This window comes from Chrysochloris asiatica, unplaced genomic scaffold (genome assembly GCF_000296735.1).
Source record: "Chrysochloris asiatica unplaced genomic scaffold, ChrAsi1.0 scaffold00071, whole genome shotgun sequence".
In the NCBI taxonomy this organism is placed as follows: Eukaryota; Metazoa; Chordata; class Mammalia; order Afrosoricida; family Chrysochloridae; genus Chrysochloris; species Chrysochloris asiatica.
Genome location: NW_006408589.1, coordinates 3,301,619 through 3,328,669, shown reverse-complemented (window position 1 = coordinate 3,328,669; position 27,051 = coordinate 3,301,619). Strand labels below are relative to the sequence as shown.

Genomic DNA, 27,051 nt, shown 5'->3' with positions numbered 1-27,051 from the left:
GGTATATATAACCACTGGCATTATATAAGCACTGGACTGCTAGCACAAGGTCACTGGTTCAAATCCATCTGCCCCTTCTCAGAAACAAGGTCATTTTGAATTGGAACTGACTCAATGGCACTTAACAACTACAACAACCACCTCTGTATAAAAGTGCTTATTCATTGTACTTTGTTTTTAACCTGTCATTCCACTGCTTCAACCCCTTAGCAAAAATGAGCCATGTGTCCAGGAAGTTATCGAAAGGAAAAGTATATTAAGTTTTAACAGAGTCATGTATTTTCTGGGAATGTCTATGCCTTAGAAGCATCAACTCAATATTCGTTTGTCCCAGAGGAGATTAGTAAGAGATCTTTTAAAGGTTAGCATATAAAGGTTAGCATAGAACATCTCCTAATTATAGTTCTTTGGAATGAAAGCAGGGAAAGTGCTTGCTCAAGGCAGGCAGAAATCTATCAAAAGGAGAATATAATTTTAACCAAGAGAAATGTGGATAGTAGTCATGTACTGTAAATGTATAAAATATGATCCTAGTTGCTACTGAATGGTACAGAAAGATCCTTAAAAAGGATTATCTGAAAACATCATGTATGCTATACAAATGAAAAGTAGAGTCTACTTGTTGAAGACCAACCTAAAAGTATATACATGTGAGCTTACTTTTGAGGAAGGGAGGAAGTAATTATTTATTGAGCATCTGACTATCACATATACATATGGTCTATTGTTGTTGTTAAGTGCTGTCAAGTCAGTTTCAGCTCAGCAAACCTGTGTAGGAGTGGCTGGTGGGCTTGAATTATCTCATCAGTCCTATTTTTATAATTAGAGAAATTGAGGATTCCAGATGTAGTATCGTAATTAAAGTTTCAATCTCTGCCATTCTCTAAGGTCATACCTTACAAATAATAGTCTCAAATGTTTATCATATTTTATCAGTGCTCTTTGAAGATTATTATACCAACAAGTTAATAGAAGCACAAGCCAGTGTGACATAGGGAATTCTAACTATTAAGCATATATCTAAAGTAATTATGTGACAGTAAGCACTTTAAATTAGGTGCTGATATAAAAAGTTGTTTAAAATGGTCCTTTGCATCTTCATTGAATTTTATGTCGTGATCTTTATAATACATGTGTGTGCTTTTTGGGTTAGTTTCCAGCGTTTGATTTATATTCATTCATTTAATTGCTTTACAAATTCGGTTTCTGTCTCTCCATATGTATTTATGTGTGAGAGAGAGAAAGAGTGAGTGTGTGTTCTTGCCAGTTAAGCACCCCCTCCCCACAAATAGAATTGCCACCTGCCTTCTCAGCATGGGAGCAATAAGAAATACAGGTAGATTGAAAGCCTAAGGCAAGCCATAATGTCTGAATATGATCAATTTTTGCATTACCTACTAAAACTTAGCAATATTTTACTCCTGTTGGTCTAAAGGCCCATTCTTTACTAAATTGATTAGGCGCTGTCACTGCAAAGGATGCGTTTCTTTAATATATCATTTGTTTGCTTTTAATATCAAAAAGGGTCCTTTAACACAATAATATGGGAGTGTGGTTGCTCTGTAGAATAAGCACTGAACTGTGAACTACAAACCCATCAACTGCTCCACAGGAGATGAAACTTTCTACTCCTGCAAAGACTTACAGCTTTGGAAATTCCATACAGGTTGCCTTGAGTAGGAACCTATTCCATGACATTTAACAGTAACAACAGCCCAGCAATATAATGGATATAATAATAATACAGTCTAACCATGCAAAAAGGAATAAAACAAGAAGTGAAAGCCTTCTTCTTTTCCCATCCTAGCCCCTGTCCCCAAAGAGGGTCATATAGTTGTTTTTAGTTTTTTTAAATAAAAGTATATGTATTTCTCCATGTCTGTTTATATTTTATTTATTTATTAAATGTATGCAACAGGTATCATGTATTACACACCTAGGGACCTCATGCCATTTTAAAGAGATTTAATCTATGTGAGCACATGAATAGCCACGTCTTTTAAATGACTATGTACAAGGTATTTCATCTCATGATTGTATCATTATAATGGATACTTGTTTCTTTTTGACTCTTGCAAATATTGCAATGAGTATGAAAAAGACTTTTAAAAGAGATAAACAATATTTTCATTTTTATTTGTAATAAAGTACTACCAATCCTTTCACTACCTTCTTTGAAAATGTAGCATCCCAGACAAGTGGAAATTTTGCTAGTGGGAGTTTGATGACCAATATTGAATTAGAGTCCTGATGTGGCACTGGAGATGATGCTGGACTGCAAGGCTGATTTGAATTGTTAGGTCAGTGGTTCAAATTCACCAGCCACTCCTTGGAAATCCTATACAGTGCCGCTATGAGTTGGAACGAACTCAAAGGTGCTTAACAACAGCAGTAATTGGATTTGTAACAAGGGAGGCATTCATAAGCAGGGCTGTCAAGATATCTTGGAAATGAACTATTTATCAGTAGAGCTAATGACAACATGGACCCAGAAGTTTATGGCCATAATGTTCAAGCTCATTTATAATTTTTCATGAATCATGTTAGTCCTGGACTTTAAGTTACTGAAGAATTTGATTCTGTGATAATTATTGTTGTTAAGTGCTGTTGAGTCGGTTCTGATGCATAGTTACCCTGTGTAGGGATTCCAAGGAGTAACTGGTGAGCTTGAACCACCGACCTTGCAGTTCAAGCCAACTTTGCAGTCCAGTGAATTAACCCACATAGCATGTACTTAAAAATGTTTTTCATAGTCTATCCTTTGGTAATTAAAAACCAAATGAAGCAAAGTATTTCAACTGAGTTAACCAGATTTCTAAAACATAATTAAAGCAATGGTTTTTACTTGCCACTCCTTATACGTCTTCAACATCCTCAAACATCAAATAAAAAGCAACACTTGATAGAGGATTGGAAATCTGACATTTTCCTCAGGAAAGGGTCTATGTCATAAGTATTTCATCATGATATATTTGGGTCAAGTATAATAATTTGAAACAAGTGAGCTAAAAGTATGTCTCTTATATGGAATGAAGTGGCACTATTTAATATTCGGTTAATATTCTTAAATCTGGCTGGTTTCTGGTTGCATAGGTGTGTTCACCCTGAAAAATTCACTCAATTGCACATGTATGATTTGTGTGGTGTTGTTGTTCAGTGCTGTCTAGTCAGTTCCAACTCACAGCAATACGATACAGGGTTTCCAAGGAGAGACTGGTGGTTTTCAACCGCCAACCTTACAGTTCAAATCGACCTTGGGGTTGAATGCTTATCCTACAGAGCTGTACCAGGACTCCATTTATCTGTATATGTCATATGTCAAACTTTGCATTCAAGATGTATGGAATAAAAGCATTAGTTATAACCAGTGGTAGTAGAAAAAATTACTGTTTTCCTATTCATTCTCCAGGATGTCATGTTTTTGGTGTTAATTTACATGTTTTTCCCATTTGATTGTGCATCTTTTTATAATTGTAAGCATTGTATAATTGTAACTTATTTATTAAACTGTAACATCAGCAGTTCAAACTCACTAGCAGGTCCTTAGAAACCCTATACAAAGTCATTATGAGTCAGAACACACTCAACAGCACCTAACAACAACAACATGGGAAAATATTTAGATAATTTCCTAAATTTTTTCTCAGAATATAGCCATTAATGTTTTTATTCTAGCCAGTTTAATTTTGTAGTAGAAAATCCAGCTTGAAAAGTGTACATTTTTGATGATTTTAAAGAAACTTGTTTTTAGTTTTTGACCTACAGTCCTTCTTGGTTCTAAAACTTTATCTTTGGAATAATGGAAGCTATGAGAGTTTTTGTGTTTATTTTTTATCCTTTAAAAACTTAACTTTTTTCATATACCAGTTTTCTTAGAAATTCAAGTAGATTTAGATTGATGGAACTAAAACTTTCATGTCATTAATTTGTTTTCCCCAAACTCCTTTGTGTTTGAAGCAATTTCATTAATAGAATAAGCAATAGTTTTTGTGATATCATTTGTCTTTCTAACATCTACCAGATTGACTAAGTAAAAAAAATACCTTTTTCACCCCAAATATAAGACCTATTAAAGTAAAAACCCTAATCACCAAGGTAGGCATTATTTTTCAATCCATTTTCTCAAGTACTTTGGTGAAATCCAGTGTATCTTGCTGCACAAGACCTCTTTAAAGTGTTGAAGAGCAAAGATGTCAGTTTGAGGACTAAGGTGCACCTGACCCAAGCCATGGTATTTTCAATCACCTCATATGCATGTAAAAGCTGGACAGTGAATTAAGGAAGACCATAGGGAGAACTGATGCATTTGAGTTATAGTGTTGGAGAAGAATATAGAGAGTATCATGAACTGCCAAAAGAACAAACAGATGTGTGTTGGAAGAAGTACAGCCAGAGTGCTCTTTGGAAGCCAGGATGGTCAGACTTTATTTCTTCTGCTTCAGACATATTGTTAGGAAGGACCAGTCACTGGAGAGGGCTATCATGTTTGGTAGAGTGGAGACTCAAAGAAAAAGAGGAAAACCCCCAGTGAGATGGATTGCCATAGTGGCAGCAACAGTGGGGTCAGGTGTAGCAATGATTGTGAGTTTGGCACAGGACTGTACATAGGTCACTGTGAGTCGGCACCAACTCAGTGGTAGACAGCTAGGCGCTAACCCTAGAGCTCTGGTGGTGCTGTAGTATAAGCTCTGGACTGCTAACCACAAAGTCTGCTGTTAAAATCCACCAGCTGCTTTGTGAGAGAAAGAGAAGGATTTCTGCTTATTTAAAGATTTATAGCCTTGGAAACCCTAAACAGGATAACTATGAGTTAGAATTGACTCGATGGCAGTGAGTTTGGTTTTTAGAAGCACTGTTGTTATGTTGTTAAGTACTGTGGAGTAGATTCCGACTCATAGCGACCCTGCATAGGGTTTCCAAGGATGCAAATCTTCACGGGAGCAGAAAAAACCTCATCGTTCTCCCATGAAACAGCTGGTAGTTTCAAACTGCGGACCTTGAGGTTAGCAGCCTGATTGGTAACCACTACTCTACCAGAGCTCCTAAGTCGTCCATAAAAACGTTTTAACTAAAAAAAAACATATCCCATGCTGTCTCAGCCTCATTCCTACCAAACATTCCAAGTTGTTCCAGAGATTTCTGTTCTGGCCTCCTTTCCGGAACATCTTGCCACCTTCACTGGAGTGTCATCAGACCTAGATTGCCCTTCCTCCAATTTTCCCAAGGCCCATCTTAAATGCCACACCCTCTTTCTCTAACTCTTTAATCAGAACCAATTGTTCCTCCTCTATTTCTGTTTCAGCCAATACAGCTATTTCAGCAATAGACTTGCTACATTATCATTTGCTTATGTGACTGTCTTGTATTTAAGGTTTCGCACTTCTTAAGGTCAGGACCATGTCCTATTTATTCATAATCCAAGATCAGGCAGTCAGAAGTCTTTAGATGAATAGAATTGAGATCTTTAGATAGATTTATGTGTGCCAGTTTGTTTCATGGGTGACAGTTTATTGAACTTTGCCTGATTTATACTGAAAAACCCTGAGTATTTAGGTTATACTCCTGGATTGCTAATGACCATTTCTTCTTTCCTTGGTTGCAACCTGTTGTTGTTGTTGTGAAGTGCCGATGAGTTGGCTCCAACTCACAGGTACCCTGTATAGAGTTTCCGAGGAGTGGCTGGTGAGTTTGAACTGCCAACCTCGTGGTTACTGGTCCAGGCTTATTGTACAACACCACACCAGGACTCCTGGCTGCAACCTACTTGACCATAAAGTGCCAAACTTTTTTTTTTTAAACCTTTGTAGGATGGAGGGAGATTTGATTAGGGACAAGAAACCACTGGCTCAAAGGAAGTTTATAATTTGCCTAAAGTGATTTTCTTTAATTAGGATTAATCAAGAAATACTATAAAATTGCTGTTTATCCTTTAATGGTGAAAAGACAAATTAGTTATTGGAATATTTACTAAATTGCTAGAAGCAGGGAATTTGGAGAGAATATAAACATTGATATGGTCATAGTTGGTTTAGGTCATGTATATACTACCTTAATTTCATGATAGTTTTGGCCCTTGATGACAACTACTGTAAAACCTTTCCCATAAAACAAATAAGATTCAATATAATATCAAAGTGTCCATGAAGAATTAAAATAATAATAATGCCTTCTATTAACTTATCACCATCTGTCCTTCTAGATCCCTTGGTTGTGAGACACCAAGGAAATGAGAAATATAGCCTTTGTGGTTTTTGTTTTTACCCCCAGTTTAAAAGGCTATTGAATGAAACCACAGTTAAGTCTTTTGACAATGTTTAAAACGTTGTTTTCTTTTTCATTTGACATGCAGCAAGGACTTATGGGCGAAGGAGAGGTAACATTATGATTTCTAACTTTTGTATGTATCCATTTAATTTGGAAAAGACACAAGCTTGACCAATTTCTAAGCCTTGTCTGAGAGAAGGAAAAAGGGATGAAACATAGCTTTGATTCATACATACTTTATGTGTTACAGTTTACACTTTAGACATTCTGATTTGAACGAGTTAATTAATGGTCTCTAGAAAAATTATTAGAATGATAGAATTTGAATTTGAGTCAAAATAGTTTATCTATTTTATATTACAAACTTATTTGTTTTAAGGATTGATTCCCTTTTTTTCCTTTGCAAAAGGCATTTCTTAGAAAAATATTAATCTTTAAAAAGGAAAATATAGTCACACTATATTTTCTCAAAATATCTTAGAGGTTCAGTTATATACTTGAATACCTAATTTTTATTTTTTATGAAGCAAACATAATACATTTGGTTTAAAATCAGATGAGCTAAATAAATGACTAATCTTATAAATTTCAAACAATTGGGATAAAAATACATAGACATTTTAGAGAATTTCAAAGAATATTGTCCCAGAGGTTCGTGGATAAACCTAATTTTTGCCTTTTTATAAGAAATTAAGTTAGCTAAATAGCTCAGCTTTAAAATTTAAGTGATTTTTGAAGATCATTCAGGAAGTAATTTCAAATATTATAGGTTTTTTTTTTTATTCTGTAGCCCGAGTTTTGATATCATCATATTAAATACATTATATTATTTGTCTTTGGTAATGAAAGTTGAAAGAAAGAGAAATGTAGCAACAAAAGGACATTGGAATGTTTCAGTAAAGGAAGAGCACATGAGATACATTTCTAGAAGAATCCAGTAACAGATTCCTTCATAGTATCTTGAAGTAAATTGGCAGCTTGAAAAGTGACAAACAGTGCTTGAGAGTCTGTAGTTATTTGTAGTTGTATTATGCTTATGATTTGAAAGTTCTTATTTTTGCTGTCAGGTAAATATGGGATAAATATTATGCACATTGGCATATAAGGTCATTATTGTTTACATGTTCTTACATAATAATGATTTTCAAACACTAAATTTAATAACTAGAGTTTACAGTTAGATAGCGCGCTAAGAAAGCTGGTAATTATTCAACTTAACAGAAATATATGTTTAACATGTCTAAAAGTCTTATATTCAGAAAGACTAAACAATGAAGTTGTTGTTGTAGTTAAGTGCCGTTGAGTCAATTCCGACCCATAGCGACCCTGTATAGGGTTTCCGAGGAGTGGCTGGTGAGCTTGAACCGCCGACCTTGCAGTTCAACCGGCTTTGCAGTCTGGCACGTTAACCCACCATGAAGTTAGATAGTGCTAAATGGGCTTTGATTATATCCCATTAGTTGGAGTAAATTGATGCATGCTCACTTTAAAAAGTTGACTTCCATCTTTTAAAGACATTTAACAGATGTCTGCCAAGAAATTTGGAAGACAACTATCTGGCGGACTGATTGGAAAAGATCCATATTTGTGCCCATTCCAAAGAGAGGTGACCCAACAGAATACGGAAATCATTGGACAATCTCTTTGATATCCCATGCGAGTAAGGTTTTAGTAAACGGAATACAGAAACAGCTGCAAGCATGCACTGACAGAGAACTTCCAGAGGTTCAAGCCGGATTCAGAAGAGGCTATGGAATGAGGGATATCATTGCTGATGTCCGATGGATCTTGGCTGAAAGCAGAGACTATCATAAAGATGTTTACCTGTGCTTTATTGACTATGCAAACACTTTTGATTGTGTGGATCATGACAAGCTATGGACAACATTGTGAAGTATGAGTATTCTGGAACACTTAATTGTGCTCATGAGCAATCTGTACCTGGACAAAAGGCAGTTGTTTGAACAGAACATGGGACCACTGAATGGTTTAAAATTAAGAAAGGTGTGCGACAAGGTTGTATTCTTTCACCATACTTTTTCAGCCTGTATGCTAAGCAAATAATCCGAGAAGCTGGGTTCTATGAAGAAAAACATGGTATCAGGATTGGAGAAAGACTCATTAACAACCTGCGATATGCAGATGATACAACCTTGCTTGCTGAAACTGAAGAGGACTTAAAACATTTACTGATGAAGATCAAAGAGCATAGCCTTCGGTATGGATTACATCTCAGTGTAAAGAAAACAAAAATCCTTACCACTGGACCAACAAACAACATTCTTATCAATGGCGAAAAGATTGAAGTTGTCAAGGACTTCATTCTTTTTGGATCAACTATTAACACTCACGGAAGCAGCAATCAAGAAATCAAATGGCATATTGCATTAGGCAAATCTGCTGCACAAGACCTTTTTAAAGTGTTGAAGAGCAAAGATGTCAGTTTGAGGACTAAGGTGCGTCTGACCGAAGCCATGGTGTTTTCAGTAAACTCATATGCATGTGTTTACTGAAAGTGAAGAGGACTTGAAACATTTACTTATGAAGATCAAAGAGCACAGCCTTCGATATGGATTACATCTCAATGTCAAGAAAACAAAAATCCTCACCACTGGACCAATAAACAACATTCTTATCAATGGAGAAAAGATTGAAGTTGTCAAGGACTTCATTCTTCTTGGATCAACTATCAACACTCGCAGAAGCAGCAGTCAAGAGATCAGATGACGTATTGCATTGGGCAAATCTGCTGCACAGGAACTTTTTAAAGTATTGAAGAACAGAGATGTCAGTTTGAGGACTAAGGTGCGTCTGACCCAGGCCATGGTGTTTTCAGTAGCCTCATATGGATGCGAAAGCTGGACAGTGAATAAGGAAGATTGTAGAAGAATTGATGCCTTTGAGTTGTGGTGTTGGAGGAGAATACTGAAAGTGCCATGGGCTGCCAAAAGAACCAATAGATCTGTTTTGGAAGAAGTGCAGCCAGAGTGCTCCTTGGAGGCCAGGATGGCTAAGCTTCGTCTCTCATACTTTGGACATATTGTCCGGAGGGAACAGTCGCTGAAGAAGGATGTCATGCTGGGTGAGGTGGAGGGTCAGAGAAAAAGAGGCAGACCCCCAACAAGATGGATCAGCCAGGTGGCATCATTGATGGACTCAAGTGTGGAAGCAGTAGTGAGGTTGGCCCAGGATCAGACATTGTTTCATTCTGCTGTGCATGGGGTCGCTATGAGTCGGTTCCAACTCGATGGCACCTGACAACAACAACAACAACAACATATGCATGTGAAAGCTGGACAGTGAATAAGGAAGACTGTAGAAGAGTTGATAACTTTAAGTTATAGTGTTAGAGGAGAATACTGAAAGTGCCATGGGCTGCCAAAAGAACCAATAGATCCATTTTGGAAGAAGTGCAGTCAGAGTGCTCCTTAGAGGCCAAGATGGCCAAACTTCGTCTATCATACTTTGGACATATTGTCAGAAGGGACCAGTAGCTGGAGAAGGAAATCATGTTTGGTAAGGTGGAGGGTCAGAGAAAAAGAGGAAGACCCCCAATGAGATAGATTGGCCAAATGGCAGCATCAGTGGACTCAAGCATGGCAACCATAGTGAGGTTGGCCCAGGATTGAGCAGTGTTTCGTTCTGCTGTACATAAGGTCGCTATGAGTCGGTACTGACTCAATGGCATCTAACAACAACCACAACAGTGGCTTGTAGCCAAATGTAAAAGACAGTGTATCTAGGTTGCCGATGATAGGGCCTGCCAAGGCAATCCAGTCTGCTGCCAATTACTTTCAAGAGTGCACTCTCCTACTGTACTTCCACTGCATCTTGCTGAAGTTTCTGGACTCCACTGAGATATTTGGGCAATCCTGTATTTAACCATGAACTTTCTCTGTGACTCAATTGAGACTTCAAGGTGATGGGAATTCAAGAGCATTTCTAAGTGATCTATTTGTGATTTAGTTAGAAAAATAAAAGCCGTCATTTTCTTGAATCTGTACTTCTTGTTTCTTATGTCTGATAATCAACGTCCAGGAACATATTCTATTAGCTTATTTTTCCTACTTTTTGTTCCAGGTCAGTCATCACTGTTTCCAATGGAAGATGGATTTTTGGATGATGGCCGTGGGGATCAACCGCTTCATAGTGGCCTGGGTTCACCTCACTGCTTCACTCACCAGAATGGAGAAAGAGTGGAACGATACTCTCGCAAGGTGTTTGTGGGTGGATTGCCTCCTGACATTGATGAAGGTATATTTGGAAAGAAGTGTGTACAGCATGGTACCCAGTGTGTGGCAACAGTAATTCACAGAAAACAGTTGCTGGGATTATAATTAAATCTCATCTGGCTAGCTCCAGGTATTCAGTCTTCACTGCATAGGTCCCTTGTCCTAGCTTCCTATCATAGCATATGAGATTAGTTCACAGAAGAAAGTGAAGTCGAACTGTGGAAGCAGCTGAAATAAGCAATTTTATTGGGAAAATTTCCCAAGGAGCTTTGTGTGTGTGTGTTTGTGTTCTTGCTACGTTGGCCAAATTTGTTATGTATTTTCTTTCTTTTGTTGAGTTCTCCATAATTGCACAATTAACTGTTTAAAAGTTTAAAATCCTAGATTAGACATGAAATTCTAAAAAACATAGCTTATATTTTATTAAGCTATTTTATTACAAGAAAGGGAATCCTAAGAGTTAGATAATTTTGTATTTTTTTCATGAAGTGTTTAAATGCCTTCCAAATGTCACACGCTGCTCATAAACATTTTTGCAATGGTAAACTGGATAGAAAGTCCTTACTCACATAGAGTTTTCATTCTAGTGAGGAGAGGCAGATAAAAAATATGTAAACATGCAAGAAATATCAAAGAATAAGTGTTGAAAATGAAATGATGTGTTAAGAGACTCAGGAAGTCTTCCTAGTTTTAGGTGTTTAAGAGAGCCTCTGAGGAAATGATACTTGAGCTGAGGCCTGTATATTAAGGGAAGTGAAAAAAAATACAAAAATACAAAAACAAAGCTCACTGCTCTAGGATAGAGTATAACTGCCCTATGGGGTTTCTAAGGCTGTAATCTTTATGGAAGCCGACTGCCACATCTTTCTCCCGAGGAACTGCTGGAGGTTTGAACCACTGGCATTTCAGTTAGCAACCAAGTGATTAACTTCTATGCCACCAAGACTCTAATATTGAAAGGGAGCCCTCCACGCAAAGGTTTAAAAGGCTAGTTGTCCAGAAATATTGTATTAATTTGTGAAGCTAAGACTTAAATTCAAGTCACCTAAATAAAAATTCAAGTATCAAGTGTCAGTCTTTGTAGCAATTGTAAACCCTGGTTGCTTTTTCTCTAATTTCTTTTGTAATAGTTTTCACAATGGAAATGGAACCACAGCAATTCTTCAGAAGTGTGTAAGGGCCAATATAGCAGGATGGTCTAATAACTTCCCATTTAGACTGAGAACAGCTTATTAAGCCACTCCATTTTCCTTAAGATAGCAGTCTTTTGAAAGGTTGAGACAAAATGGTTTCAAAAAGCAAAAATTGAAGTAAATCTAGGGGGTGTTTTGGCTACCATAAAGTGTTTTGGAGGAAGCTGTGCTGAAATTTCCAGGCTAGACTGAATCAATCTCTTTTCTTCCCTAACACAGCAGAGCTTTTGTTTTGTGCTCTCCATCCTGGTCACAATTTTGTTCACTCTAGTCAGCCCACAGGTGTTGCTTTCTACTTTGTTTAGTTGGAATCTTCATTTACTATTGTGGAATCTGGATTATTTGACCCTTTAAAGTAAAAGTTTAGGCATCCCATGTGATCTTTGATGAGTAAATATATGTTTGTATACAAAGGATGAAAGAGCAGAGTCATACTGAGTCAGAATCAACTTGATGGTGACCATGGGTTTGCCTCAGGCTAAACTACTTTGGCCTAGATAGTCTGTCCTTTTGGAAAATTACCAAATTGTCTCAAGTGGCATAAAACACAGTTCCTGAAATTCTGAAAGGTACAGGTAATTTGACTTCTTTGGCAGAGAAGGTAGTTTTAAAAATGATGAGTATTGAGCCCAGGTGATGTAGTGGTTTCAGCAGTTGGAACCTACCAGCAGTTCCACTGGAAATTGGGCAGTCTGCTTCCCGAAAGATTTCAGTCTCGGAAACCCTTTGAGGCAGTTCTTCTCTGTTCTACGGGGTCACTCTGTGTTGGACTTAACTCAGTGAGAATTTTTTTTTTTTTTCTGAAAGCCAAGTATGTTGATAAGTCAGTAGCAATTTAGGCTTTTCTACTATAATGTGAAAAATGCAGTCCTAAAAAATATTATGTCTTGCATAATTGTCCAATAACAATTACAGGGTTATGGAGAAAATAGGGTTAGAGGCTGATTACTTAAAATCCAATAAACTTTATACCCAAAGCACTAACACAAATAAGAGAGAGCAAATCTTCTTTGAAGGAAGTTGGACAATTCAGGGAAGCAGCTCAGCTGGGTTGGAGGCTGCCTGGAAGCATATGGAAAATGCATCAAATTAACACAGTAGAAAACTTAGCTGTAAGTCTGAAGACAGTGCAGGTGGAAGTGGATCTTGGAGCCCCTGGGAAGTGCAAACTGCCTGGAAATACCCACTGACTCCTACTCATAGTGACCCTGTAGGGCAGAGTACACAGGTTACAGAAGGATTGACTGGATTTGACTTAAGGCTGGATTGAAATAAGGGCTCCTACAGTGGGCTCAAACAAAGGAATGATTGTGAGGCTAGTACAAGACATTTGAGGGGGCTTCATTGATGGTGGCAAGTGTGGCGGCGGTAGTGAGGTTGGCCCAGGATAGGGCATTGTTTCATTCTGCTGTGCATGGGGTCGCTATGAGTCGGTTCTGACTCGATGGCACCTGACAACAACAACAACAAAAATTTCATGGAAAAATTCCATTATCTTTTAAGTTTTTCAAGCACCTGGTAGGGTCATTATGAGTCAGAACTGACTAGAGAACACCTAACAACAAAAACACAACCTTTACGGAAGCAGACTGCCATATCTTTCTCCTGCCAAGCAGCTGGTGGGTTTGAATTGGGTTAATAGCTGTGAACTTACCCACTGTGCCACCAGGGTTCATTTGTATGGAGATACTGCCCTGCAGAGTTGGGGAGTGTCTAATCAGAGAGCCCTGGTTGTGCTCTTTTAAAATTTTATTAAAATAGAGGTGGGGACTACCTGTTTACCAGACAAGTGGGGACTCTTTTTCCTTTCCTGACTAAGGTTGCAGTTAGATTTCGGCTAATGCTCACCTTGCCTAAGAAAAATCACTTAGGTACAACATTATACTGTATCGTTCTCCTATTTACCAGTTTCATACAAGCTAAACCACACCACAGATACAGGTGTGGCAGGCAGCAGAACAGACTGTACTGGTTTTGCTTAACAATCTAAGACTAAAACAATTTTACGAGGCTGAAATTTTAACATTTTCCCTATCTCTTTTCTATTCCTCTAACCCCACCCTACTTCCACTTCTTTTCTACACATGCTTACCTACTTTTTCCAGGAGCTTCTTAGACATTTATTTTCCTACAGCCTGTTCACCTGGTGTGGTGCCATAGGATAAGCACTGAACCACAATGTTGGTGTGAACTACAAGGTTATGTAGCAGTTCAAATCCACCAGCTGGTCCTCGGAAACCCTATACAGAGTCACTGTAAGGCAGAACCAACTCAACGGCAATAAACTAAAACAATAACAACTCATTACTTGTCCAAATATATACTGCAGCATAATTAGTGTCACTTAAATGTGAAAATATGATCAGACCTTCACTTCCTAGCTTTCCTTCTCTTTCCAGTCCATGTTCCCTTTCTTCTCCTAACACAGTAGATTCAGACATGTTGGTGTCAAAGGCAGAAAGCTGGCAAACAGCAGTAGAGTACCTATGGAGGAGTGAGTGTGTAGGGAGCTAGCATAGAGAGCTCTACAGTGGGGTGTGGGGTGTTTAAGACGTTAAAGCAACAAGGTTGTGGGGCAGAAACAGATAGGTAGATGGAAGATTGATTACATTGAACAAGAAAGGATTTCGTTTAGCATAATGGGAACCAGGTTGAATAATGAGAAGGAAATTTACAAACATGGAAATGGATGGAGAAGGCTAGAAAGAACCCTGATGTGGTGCCTTAGGATAAGCACTGGACTGCTTACCACAAGGCTAGTGGTTTAAACCCACCAGCCATTTTCTCAGAGATTCAATATAGGATCACTATGAGTCAGAACTAACTCGAAGGCATGTTAACAGCAACAGAAAGAACCCCAAGATGTTGGATTAGAATTGAAAGTATCCATATGAACTCAGTAGTTTTTATACACAGACATGCACACAGGAATAGTAATGTGTGTATGTTTGTGTGTGTGTGTGTGTGTGTGTGTATGTGTGTGTGTGATCATTTATTTCCTAGCTTTGTGCATCAAGAAGACTTAGAAATAATGAATCCCCACAATTTATGATCATATGGAACACCCAAATGTTAGTTTCTAAGTATCTTCTGCCAATGAAAGGAACGAGAACTTATTGAAAAATATTAAGTAAATAAATAATACTGATTCTGGGACTGGGGCATGGTGGGAAATGGCCTAGACTATCTTCTTGACCAGAAGTATGGAAGAGATTCATGAGTAATGGGCACAATTCAAAAGGACATAAGAGACTGAAGGTACCCTACTGACCAAATAAGGGAACACTTTGGTGATAATTTTAGTATCTTAATAATAGAAATGAAACCCATTGAACAAAATATGTCCATATGTTGGTGGTGGTTATGTGCTGTGAGTCGGTTCCAACTCATAGCAACCCTGAACAGGGTTTCCGAGGCTGTAAATCTTTATGGGAGCAGAAAGCCTCCTCTTTCTCCTGCCAAACTGCTTTGGAAATATCCCGGGGATAATGGAAATAGATTTACTCACCATTTGGCAATTATCATTGTTGATGCAAACAGAAGTCTTTAATGGTTGCCAAGGCTGATTAAGATCAGGAAAAAAGAACTCTGGTAGTGTAGTGGTAACGAATCGGGCTGCTAACCTCAAGGTCAGCAGTTCAAAACTACCAGGTGTTCCATGGGAGAAAGATGAGGCTTTCTGCTCCCGTAAAGATTTTCAGCCTCGGAAACCCTGTGCAGGATCACTATGAGTCGGAACTGACTACACGGTACTTAACAACAACATTGGTGTATAACAGAATATTTCCCCACAAAATACTAATCAGATAAAGGACAAAATGGTTTCTTTTTAAACTACATGATCAAGGTTAGATTGCCTAAAGATAGGCAGTGGCACCATAACATGACACTATGGCATGGCACTATGACAGTGATCTTCCTGTAGGAATATACAGCATGAGTCTGGTCATAAGGAATCAGCTCATAGACCCAGCTTACTCTCATCCTACAGAACAAACGGCCTGCACACTCTAGAATTGTCAGTGTCGGAAAGACAGGAAAGCGTGAGGAGCTTTTCCATATTGAAGAAAATTGATAGCCCAAGGACATGACAACTAAATACAGCGTGTCTTCTGGATAGGATTCTGGTTCAGAAAAGAAAAAAGAAACATTGTTGTGACCATTAGAAGTTGGATAGAAGTCTGCATATTGTATCACTGAAGGAGCCCTTAAGGCATAGTGCTTAGGCACTTTGGCTGCTAACCGAAAATTTAGTGGTTCTAACCCACCATGTTCCACGGGAGAAAAATGTGGTAGTCTTCTGTAAAGATTACAGCTTTGAAAATCCTATTGGCAATTCTACTCAGTCCTATAGGGTTGCTGTGGGTGGGAATCAACTTGATAGTGCATGACATTGTATCAAATAGTAGTCTTTTAAAAACCTGTTTTCATAAAATGATCATTAAAATACTTAAATCTACTCTTTTGCTTTGTTGTTCATTAGATGAAATCACAGCTAGTTTTCGTCGCTTTGGTCCCTTGATTGTGGATTGGCCTCATAAAGCAGAGAGTAAATCTTATTTTCCTCCGAAAGGTAATTCTTAAGATTCGATGTACATACACATTTGACCTTGTAAAAGTATTGTTTAATATTTAGATGTTTCATAAATGTTTACCTTCATCATTAAACTTATGTTTTCTTAAATGTCTCTTTAAAAATTTTTTACCTTCTATGCTTTTAATTCACATGTAATTTTACCTTAAAAGATGCTTCAAGATACTATGAAAATTAACTAATGTTAATATTATTAGGTTTTTAGTATAAATATTAGGAATTTTGCTGTTGTTTTTCCAGATCCTCTTTTCTTCCTGGATTTTAGTTCATGCTTCCTTTGCCCTGAAGAGTTGTGCACATGTACAAATAGGAAAGTATAAAGTCATTTTTTCTTTTTTCTCAGGTTATGCATTCCTGCTATTTCAGGATGAAAGCTCTGTTCAAGCTCTCATTGATGCGTGTATTGAAGAAGATGGAAAGCTCTACCTGTGTGTATCAAGTCCCACTATCAAGGATAAGCCAGTAAGTGCGGTCTGTCATGAAAATAGTTTCTTGCTTTTGCCTCCATTCATCTGCCTGTTTGAAAAATCTGTGAATATCTTGATATGTTTGATATATTTACTGACATATTTATAAGTAGGATTCAAATAAAAATGTACTAAGTTTTGTTGTTGTTAAGCTCCTGATATTGACATTCTGTATATTTGTATGCATTGTTTTGACATTTCTATTCGGTGCTTTGCCTGGTAAATGTTTACTATTAAAAGACTTCACTTGATAATGTATTTGATAAAGTAGCTGAATTTCCTCTGAATAATAGAATTCAAATCACAAATATATCTATTTCTTTACTTGTCTGTCCTCTATTTGATAACAATTTTAATCAATACTATCCTTAACTTTTTGCATATGAAACTATCCTGTAGTTGAATGCAAAATGTATATACATGTATGGATACATTGCATAATGTTTTTTGTTGGAGGGTGGGAGGAGTTTATCATAGAATTTAGTCTTTGGTAAGCATAACAGTTGGCCTTGTTGATAAATCTGTCAATCAACAACTTAATATACCACTTAGCTAGCACCTAGTGGTGAGATACAGCACAGAATGGAGCCATCAATGTACCCGACTCAAGCATTAATTCTCATAGCTTCTCTTTGTATCTTAAATTTGTCTAGGCCAGAGTTCCTGTGGCCTGAACTCTCACTTCACTTGTTCACATTCTCTGCCCCCAGAGATTATTTGAATTTGAGACTTCTGGCTTAGTACTTTGTATGCGTACTGGAGGATAGCACACTACCAACCCATAGTCTTTGGTGTGGACTTTCATATCAATAAATGCAAACAATTTAAAACAAAGTCCATGATTCTTGACTGATTGAGCTAATAGACATACTATTCATCATCAATTTAACTATTGAAAATATCTAATTTTTACTTTGAAAAATTTTAGAGAACATATACCAGATCTGTTAGTTGCAGGAAGGATTTGCATTTCCCAAACATACCCTGATACACACAATTTTTGTTTATGTAGTGCTTTTTAAAGTTTTTTTAAACAGTACAAAGCTGTATTTCTCTGGTGACATGATTACTGTTCTTAGAAGCCAAATACTTTGTTGTGATTGTTTTTAACTCCTTTATAACATTTTGGTGTGCACACTCTTTAGGTACAGATTCGGCCTTGGAATCTCAGTGACAGTGACTTTGTGATGGATGGTTCTCAGCCACTTGATCCACGAAAAACTATATTTGTTGGTGGTGTTCCTCGACCATTACGAGCTGGTATGATTCCACAAACAAAACTCCTCTTATCCTTTAGCATAAGAAGAAATCCACAGATTTTCCAGACAAATTCTCCAAAAGCTTTGGAGTTAATATCTTAAGAGTGAAAGTTCTAGAATCGAAGCATCTGAATTTGAACTCATGTGCTCTAATAGTTCAAATAGAATTTGAACTCACATGTTCAGTGACCTGGAACAAATTAATTTCTCTAATTTTCTATTTCCTCGTCTGTCAAATGGAGTAGCACGTATATCTTCTTTACAGAATTGTTTTGAGTATTAAATGAGATAACCAATGTAAAGTGCTTAGTGTCTAATAGTCTTAGTGTGTCAAAGTAACTATGTCTTAATGCTGATCATCACCACTCTCTTTAGGAAAAAAAGCCCTTCAAGAGTAAAGATTGTTCATTGAGACATGCAGTGTTCGTTTCCTTTGTCCTCATCTGTGCAAAAGCTATTTAGAGCTCTGAAATGTAATAGAGTTCTCAGTAGAGCATCATGCGTTTTTAGAGTAGTGCTTAAACAATATCTTCAAGTAATTTGAGGTGTAATAGTGTAAATGACATTAAAAAGCATTAAGTAAGCAAGAATGCAGTTCAGAACTGTAAAATTTGATAAAAAAGAAGATGCATCACTATTTTCAAGTTTGTATATGAAAAATTGGTGAGTAGCTAGACTGTGGGGAAAGGAACAAGGTTTTGATGGGGACAAATTAGAAGGATCCCTTAATAAGCATCTACCTATCTGTTTTGTTAGTATAATTAAACTGTTTTAAAAGAACACAGTGCTCAAATAATTATTCATACTATGCATAGGTAACTGGTAAATATATGGTGGCACCAGGATGTAGCATAGACAAACCTGTGTACCAGGCCCAACACAGTCACTTACCAGTCTGGGACTTTGGACAGATTGTTTATCCTCTAAGTGCTTCGGTTTCTTCAGGAAATTTCCTACATCAGTGCTTTATTGTGACAATTAAAAGGGGACAAATGTCAAACACCTAGTAGAGTTCCTGTCCATAGTTAGAAGACTAGCACAATGGATGACTGGTTGCAATGAATTCAATTTTGATAATCATTATAATGAAGTGAGCTTAGAGTACAGATGAACAGCTTTTGATGAAACCTTTAATGAGCCATCTGAATTGTCCTGATTTCCAATACATTCTTTTTGCTCTTTTCTTACTTAGTGGAACTAGCAATGATAATGGATCGGCTGTATGGAGGTGTGTGCTATGCTGGGATTGATACGGACCCTGAGCTAAAATACCCAAAAGGAGCTGGACGAGTTGCATTCTCGAATCAACAGAGTTACATAGCTGCTATCAGTGCTCGCTTTGTTCAGCTACAGCATGGAGAGATAGATAAACGGGTAAGTCCTAGGCAGCATTCTAAAAGGTCTAGAAATGGCCCTCTAAATGATGCATTATTATAATGAGAATGAGGGAATTGTGGTGAAAATAAATTAACAGCAATTATGTCTACAGAAACAGTTGTTTGCTATGTAATACAGACATCTAAGAATTTCCTATGAGTTGAGTTTATCTTTGAATAGCCTAGCCAAAGCACTATAGTCAATTACTTAGGAAGCAATGTAATCTCTACTAAATTATCACTTCCATCCACTCTCTTAGGTAATCATTGATTAAGTATTAACTTTTTATACTTAATACTTTGTTTGATGTAATAGGGGTATACAAACATGAATACCCTTGGGATCTCCTGAAACTTTTTTTTTTTTATCTTGGGCCTTAGAAAGTTCTATTTTACAATGCACTGTGGATTGGCAAAGTGGCAGCATCAATGGGCTCAAGCGTGGCAACAATTGTGAGGTTGGCCCAGGATCTGGCAGTGTTTCATTCTGCTGTGCATCGGTCGCTATGAGTCGGTACTGACTCGATGACACCTAACAAGAACAACAACAAATGTAACATAAGATTGAATATGTTCACTTTTAGGACTACATCTCTTAGAAATAACTCATAGTCATATATTTAGTAGGCAAAATCATAATCTTTCTTAGTCTGCTCTACCACCTGGTGTAGTGCTGTAGAATAAGCACTGGACCACAAGGTTGGTTTGAACAGCAAAGTCTGTGGTTTAAACTTACCAGTCGCTCCTCAGAAACCCTATAAAGGGTCGCTATGAGTTGGAACCAACTCAGTGGCACTTAATAATAACAACACCTGGTATGGTACTGTAGGATAAGCACTAGACTGCTAACCACAAAGTTGGCAATTCAAACCTAGCAACCACTCCTTGGGAACTATACAGGGTGGCTGTAAGTTGAAACTGACTCAATATCATTTAACAACAGCAACAGCCTAAAATCCAATAGCAATAGCATTATTTTTAATACATTTACATTTTTCTTTGTTGGATTTATCTTTTGAACTACAAGACTAGAAGAAACTTCAAAGACAGCTCTTTCCTCTGCTTCCCATGTCTTATATTTGAAACTCTGTATTCCATTATTTTTGCTTCTTTGCTTTCATAGATTTTTTTATCTTTGGGTTCCATGTATTTAACAAGCATTTTAATGCCTATGATAAGCAAACTCTGTAGTAAATTTTAAGGAATGAGATTGTGAGTTTACAGTTCCTTTTCTAATAGTATATGTTCAAGTAGATAGAACTATACCATATACCATATATTCACTATACTCAGCGTGAATTGAATGGAGTCAGCAAGCTATTTGTTACTAGTTTGTGGTAAGATTAAGAATTTACACCAGAATATAAAATCAGCGAGGTGACTGAGCCCAATTTATTTCAGCTGACATGTATTACTATTTTTCGTAGAAAGACCTTCTTCATAATAGAACAATGCACTGATATTTATCTGGTGTGAGCTTATTCCATGACAGACTGGCACTTTCATTAGACACTGAATTGATAGCCAACACTTTGAGGCATCATTCTTAAAAAATTCTCATGGGTTTTATTCTGATATTCTCAATTTGAGAATCTTATCAGTGTGGTTTTCACATATTGCTTATGTTTCAGTTGCTGTATAGTCTACTTCAGGGGCAGCTAAAATAAATTAAGACAATATTGGTCATCCTATCATCCTACTTATACTCTGACTAGATTATAAAGGTATATATATATTGCATTATCAGCATAGCAGGGAGAAAGGTTATGTGCAATCTACTTTAATATGCCTACTTATTTTTTATTTATACTTAAAAGTTATCTACCTCTGTGTTAGCTGCTGCTCTTGTTGCTTCCCTACTTCATTCCAACATAAGTTTCAGAGTTGTGAGATTAGTCTTTAGGAATTCAGACTTAGGTTGTACTCCTCTTCAGTTAAATTCCCCGATTAGTGTTCTTGCCACTTTGTAGGAGTCATCTGGGGGCCAGGAGCATAAGGTGTTAGTTATTTCCTCTGCTCCTGGTCTTGCATGCCACTCTTCTCCTTTAGCTCCTGGCTAACCTTTGTCAGAACTCCTTGTCTGAACTAGATAGCACCAGTGGTAGTGGTAGCCTGGTGTAAAGGAGTTTCAACCACAAATCTCTCCAAGACTAAAAATAACCAACTCTCTTTCTAGCTGGTGAATTTTTAGCAAAGTTATTTTTAATACTTGAGAGGTTTAAATGACAGACTAGCCTATTGAACACTGGAATAGGCCCAATTTTAAAAGTTCACCTTTAACGTAAATTCAAGTAAACCATCTTTGTTAAAAAAGAACAAAAGCAAGGTTTTAGGTTATGAATTTTGTGGTTGCATCTTGTTTTCCCAGAATTCCACATTTTTTTATTTTGCCCCAAGATATGTATGCTATAATAGAAACCACACACTAGTTTTTGTTGTAACTCAGAAGCTGGGGACACAGAAGTCAGGCATCTTCCCACAGATTTGAATATCAAAGTGCTATTTTGTGGAACTGGTGAACTCTTACCTATGACAAGAATCCCGACCCACTAAATTAATGACTGCTTATGTCTATGAAAATTCTCCTGAGGGGTTCATTCTTATAAAGCTATAGTGAAAGCAGCTGGCTTCACACTATGATTTCTGAGAGAATCCCTGTTTTTCCCCTTTGAAAGTGTTATTAAATAAAACAAAACTGTAAAATGATTGGTATAAAGACTTCATCAGGTTGTCAGAAGAGGGACTTTGTTAACTTCAGTAAATGAATTGTTGGCTCATCTTCCCTTTTTGGTACCTTGGCACACATTCATTCAAACAGTGGGTGGAAATGTAGACATACAGTAAGAGCTGCCTGGTCCAGTCACTACAAAATGTAAACTCTCTTTTCTCCTTCTCATTTTGGTTGCAGGTGGAAGTTAAGCCATATGTCTTGGATGATCAGCTGTGTGATGAATGTCAGGGAGCCCGTTGCGGGGGAAAATTTGCTCCATTTTTCTGTGCTAACGTTACCTGTCTGCAGTATTACTGTGAATATTGCTGGGCTGCTATACATTCTCGTGCTGGCAGGGAATTCCACAAGCCCCTGGTGAAGGAAGGCGGCGACCGTCCTCGGCATATTTCATTCCGCTGGAACTAAAGGCTGACTACAGTGCTCATTTTCAGGCCTCAGAATAAGTGCACTCTTCTGTTAATTCTGACCCTTTCCTCAGCCTCCTCACACTGGCATGTCCTTTTGTAGCAGTCTGTAACTTAACCATAGTGTAATGAGAAGAATGACCTATAATATAGGTGTTTTGTAGATTCTTGTGTCACAGAAAACAATATGAACTTCTTTTCCTATTGCCATCAGGTCGCATGGAAGTTATATTCTCTTGGTTTGCTGGAGACCAAGAGGATCCCAAACTTCCTGGTAACATTTTCCTAGAGGAGAGAGAGAAATATTAAAAGAGAAATGAAACAATAGAGTATTTTGGGTTTTAATTAAATTATTGTTAATAATATAACATTATAAGAATACTTTATTAAAAGAACCATGCAACACTAACACTATCAGTCTGTCCTAACACAGTTTTCCCCCAGGGAAGTGCTTTTACCTTTCCTTTCTTTCCTTTCCTTTTTTTCATCTCTCTCTCTTGTTTTCTTTCATCCCCTTTTTCTTCTTTTAGCAGCAATGGAGGAAGTTAACAATTATTAACAGGAAAGAGCATGCTAGAAGCAAACAAATGCATGAGCAAGATTGAAGCAGCATTATCATTAACTTTAAAGATTTTGAGGCTGAATATCTTTTCATCATGCCTGGAAAATACTACCATGTCAGAAAAAAAGTAAAGTAGGCAGAGCTAGGTTTATTTTCTTTGAAACAAATTAAACACTTAGAATGTAACATTGGGTGATGCTACTACTGAGGGAGTGCACTTATTTATTATTCTTAAACTTAATTATCTGGTCACAGCCCCAGAAAACCTACCAAAGCTAGAATTAAGGACAACTGGTGGAAAAACTAGCATTTCCTCTCCTAAAGAACAAATATATAAATTTTATTTTTGATGTTATATATAAACTATATCCTAATTTACTAACACACATTAGGTGTCAGCCTTTGCTCTCCATTTTGACGTTAAAAGCAAACAGATCTAGAGAATACCTCAAGGATATCATTTTTTATTTTGTGTTACAGTACACTTGTAGCCAAAACTGGAAGACAAAACCAATACACCAATTGGCTGCTGATTGGCGTAGTTTTTTAGAATTGAAGTTATTTTGGGTATCCTGTAATTTAGTTGTAACATAGAAAATGGGGGAAAAAAGTTTAAAAAAAAAAAGTTAAGTAGTTGCAAAGTGTTTTGCACTGTTGAACTAAGTAACTGTGTAAATCTGTGCAAAGGTACGTATGTTTATCTTACTCTTATAAAATAACATTACAGTTTCAGAACTTAGCATGGGACATAGTCAGTGTTTGAAGTGCCAACTTCATCAAGTAATGCATGCTTTATTATAAGTAAAATTCTAGCTTTGAAAGGCGTTATGTGCTGAACAGTATGCTTCAGGAGTAAATTTAAAACAGTCTCTTGAAGCCCTGGTCATGGAAGTAACTTTTATTTTCATTGACAGTCTTATTAAATGCCCTATCCATCTTTAGAAGAATTATTACTATTAACATTGTGCAAAACATTCAAGTTAAAAAAACAACAACAACGATCTAGTGGCAATCTTGCTAGTTGTGCTACCTAACAGTACCATCTTGGATCCTTCAAAACCAAAGACTTGCCCAGGCACTGCTGTGGAACCACCTGGCTGATGACCCCTACTGATTCTCCTTAGGAAAAGCAGTCCTTTGTTTTAATACGGGCTTTAATGGTAAGTTCCAAAGGTCAAAATGGAGGCATTTGCTGTTTAAGAGTCCGATGCAGAAAGGAAGCTGCTTGTAAAGAATTCCCTGAAAATAGTGGAAGCAGTCATGCAGATGGAGGATGCTCTGGTGTAGCTGGTCAGGGACTTTGTTTTCTTTTCTCCTGAACTACATAATTCTAATTGGAATGTTCCTTTGCCTCTTTTTTCTTCTTTTAAACGCTTGTAGGTGACTTGGGGTGTGCTATTGTGCTGTTCCTACTCAGTAAACAGGTGTGAAGAGTTAACATTACAAGAAATAACACTGTTTGAGAACTAGCTTTGAATAATAATTTTTCCCTTTGTACATGACCTGCTGAATTTCGGTACAGTGTTTTTGTAGCTAACTTATTTTGTCATGCACATAATGTATATTTGTTATGCACTACTTTTGTATATCTTGTTTTTCCAACAGTGAACATTTTTAGGCACACTTTTCACTGACGGGATATCTCTTTATGCAATACCTCAATTTTTCATATTGCAAAGAGTAGCTTTTTGTACTTTTATTACCGAGAGATCTTCATATACTTCATTTTTTAATATAAATAATTTTAATAAATTTTATTTTCTTATATTCTGCTTTTTATACATTTCAGTGCTCTGCATACATTTTAAATTATGAATGTTGTGCACTGGCAATGCTATTTTAGAGTCTGCAGAGAAGAGAAAGCATGTTGCTTAAACACCCTACCCCAACACCAGCTATTGGTGTACCTATAATTTAAGAAATAGTCTATGTCAAGTCACAAATTAATGGGGAAAAATAATTCGCATGAAAATGACAGATAACACTGTAGTTCCTAAAAAAAAATTAAAATATTAAATGCATATAAGCCTAGGGTAGAAATTTAAAACAACAAAATTGTCTACAGCTTCTTACTAAGTTTTTAAAATTATTCATAGCGCAGACATTTTTGGTGAATGTTTAGCCATTTTTAATATTAATAAATTGATGTTAAGTGTTTGATTCAGAGATGTCTGCTCTTTTAAATTATATATAAAGAGGAAAAAAAAAAGCCTGCCGTGGGACAGGTGTGTAATGTTAGTATGCATGACTAATGTAAGAAATTGTTATTCTACTAATATTTACTTGTGATTGTGTGACAAGCGTGTTTACAGATTATTTGGTTACACTTCAATTTACAGGGCATAATCAATTATTATCTACTACTCTGAACTTTATTGATTACATGTCCTTCAGATTACATGGGATTGTAGTTGGGAGTTACCATGTAACTCAAAACATAATTAACATGTAATTAGTTTACAGATTTTAGGGTATCACTTCAATTTACCAAGCATGTAGTTCTAGCGCACTAGCATGGCACCAGCCATGTACTTACAATGTAGTTACAGAGTAATTACATGGTTATTTTTGCAATGTAAAATAAAGTGTTTCTGATTATTTTCTATGTAAAGGAACCCTCTCCCCGCCCCTTCTGGTCCCCACGCTTTGGTATAATATATATACTTCTCCATACACAGACCTCTGCAGAATGCGAAATAAAACTTGCAGTGAATGAATTTAGCATTTTACTAGAGTGCTGTTGGAAAGACTTGATAATTCACCCCTTTTGTTTTGAAGAGTTGAATCTTCTGTTAAAAGGTGATTTAAAACTTGAATGTGATGAATTGTGGCAAGTTAACTTCAAGTTATGTGCAATACTTATTTCAAACTTTTGAAAGATCTTTGCAGTGTAATTCTTTGTTTTTAATTGCAGACATTTAAAAATGTCGTTTTCTACTGTTAAGAGTAATCCTCTTTCTTGCTGGTGTTTCTAAAGAAAAGAATCAGAAATCAATCTTTCTACTAATGTAAATTTGAGATTATTTTTAAAAATGGAATAAAAGAGGTTTTTGGTCATTTGCTTTATTTTATTATCTTATTTTAAAGCTACTGTGATTGATAGCATTGTAAGAATTGGGACAATATTGTATTCAACTGTTTTATTTTTTATATTTTTAAAATTTAAAGTATAATTAGTTTTTATAATTTTCATCAGATTTTTGTTATATTTTTTGGAAGTGAAACTTTTAGCAAGTGGGTGTCTAGTTTTTACTAATCCCTAATTTTTTTTCCAGTGTATTGCTCATATTATCAGAAGGAAAAGTTATTTAAGTATGTCAGTTAATTGTACTACTTGGCTGAATTTCCATATAGTTTTTACTGTGTATGGGGAGGTTGTAGTATTTATTATAGCATTTTAAATAAGGGTAATTCATTTTTTATTAAAGTCATTTTCACGTTAAGTTCCTATTTTTGTATGTTCTACTCTTAAGTTATATAACACAGTTCCTTTTTTAAAAGAGTTCATTTGTTGAAGTGCTAGTGAAAAATTAATGTTATTAAATAGTTTGCAAATGACTATTTATACCAGTATGCATATAATTTTTAAATATTTGTAATGTGAGATGTTGAATGAATAAAACTTTTAACTCAGATTTCTTTTTAATATACTTGTTTATTTTCACTGTAAATAGATTATGCTTCCACAGTTGAGAATATCACATTTTTAAAGTACTAAGAGTATGCTTTTGGGCCAAGGTAAAACAAACTGATGACAGAGTGTTCAATCATTCACGTACTAGTGGCAAGTGTGCATTGTTTATATAAGCCTATAAATGTTGTTGAGTGATTGTTTCTTTGGCCTTAACTGTCAGCACATGTGTTGCCCTCAGAGTTTTTTTGATTTGCAGCACAGTGGCTGCAGCTCTGGACTGAAGCGTAGCAACAATTGTGAGGGTCATGCAGGACTGGGCAGTGTTTTGTTCCTTT

General features: G+C 36.6%; 1 protein-coding gene across 3 annotated transcripts in view; it reads left to right on the top strand.

Annotated features, from left to right (window-relative positions):
• The window catches only part of CPEB4 (cytoplasmic polyadenylation element binding protein 4), a 95,281-nt gene extending 68,565 nt beyond the window's left edge, over positions 1 to 26,716 (top strand). The window contains exons 3-9 of one of the 3 annotated variants that reach the window (XM_006864798.1): positions 6,350 to 6,373; positions 10,345 to 10,518; positions 16,173 to 16,262; positions 16,627 to 16,745; positions 17,896 to 18,010; positions 19,202 to 19,383; positions 22,294 to 26,716. In XM_006864798.1, the coding sequence (XP_006864860.1) occupies positions 6,350 to 6,373; positions 10,345 to 10,518; positions 16,173 to 16,262; positions 16,627 to 16,745; positions 17,896 to 18,010; positions 19,202 to 19,383; positions 22,294 to 22,521 (932 nt within the window). In that variant the 3' untranslated portion in view covers positions 22,522 to 26,716. The remainder of the gene's footprint in view (positions 1 to 6,349; positions 6,374 to 10,344; positions 10,519 to 16,172; positions 16,263 to 16,626; positions 16,746 to 17,895; positions 18,011 to 19,201; positions 19,384 to 22,293) is intronic. The other 2 variants (XM_006864797.1, XM_006864799.1) reach the window with 2 other exon arrangements.
• Positions 26,717 to 27,051: the final 335 nt, after the last annotated feature.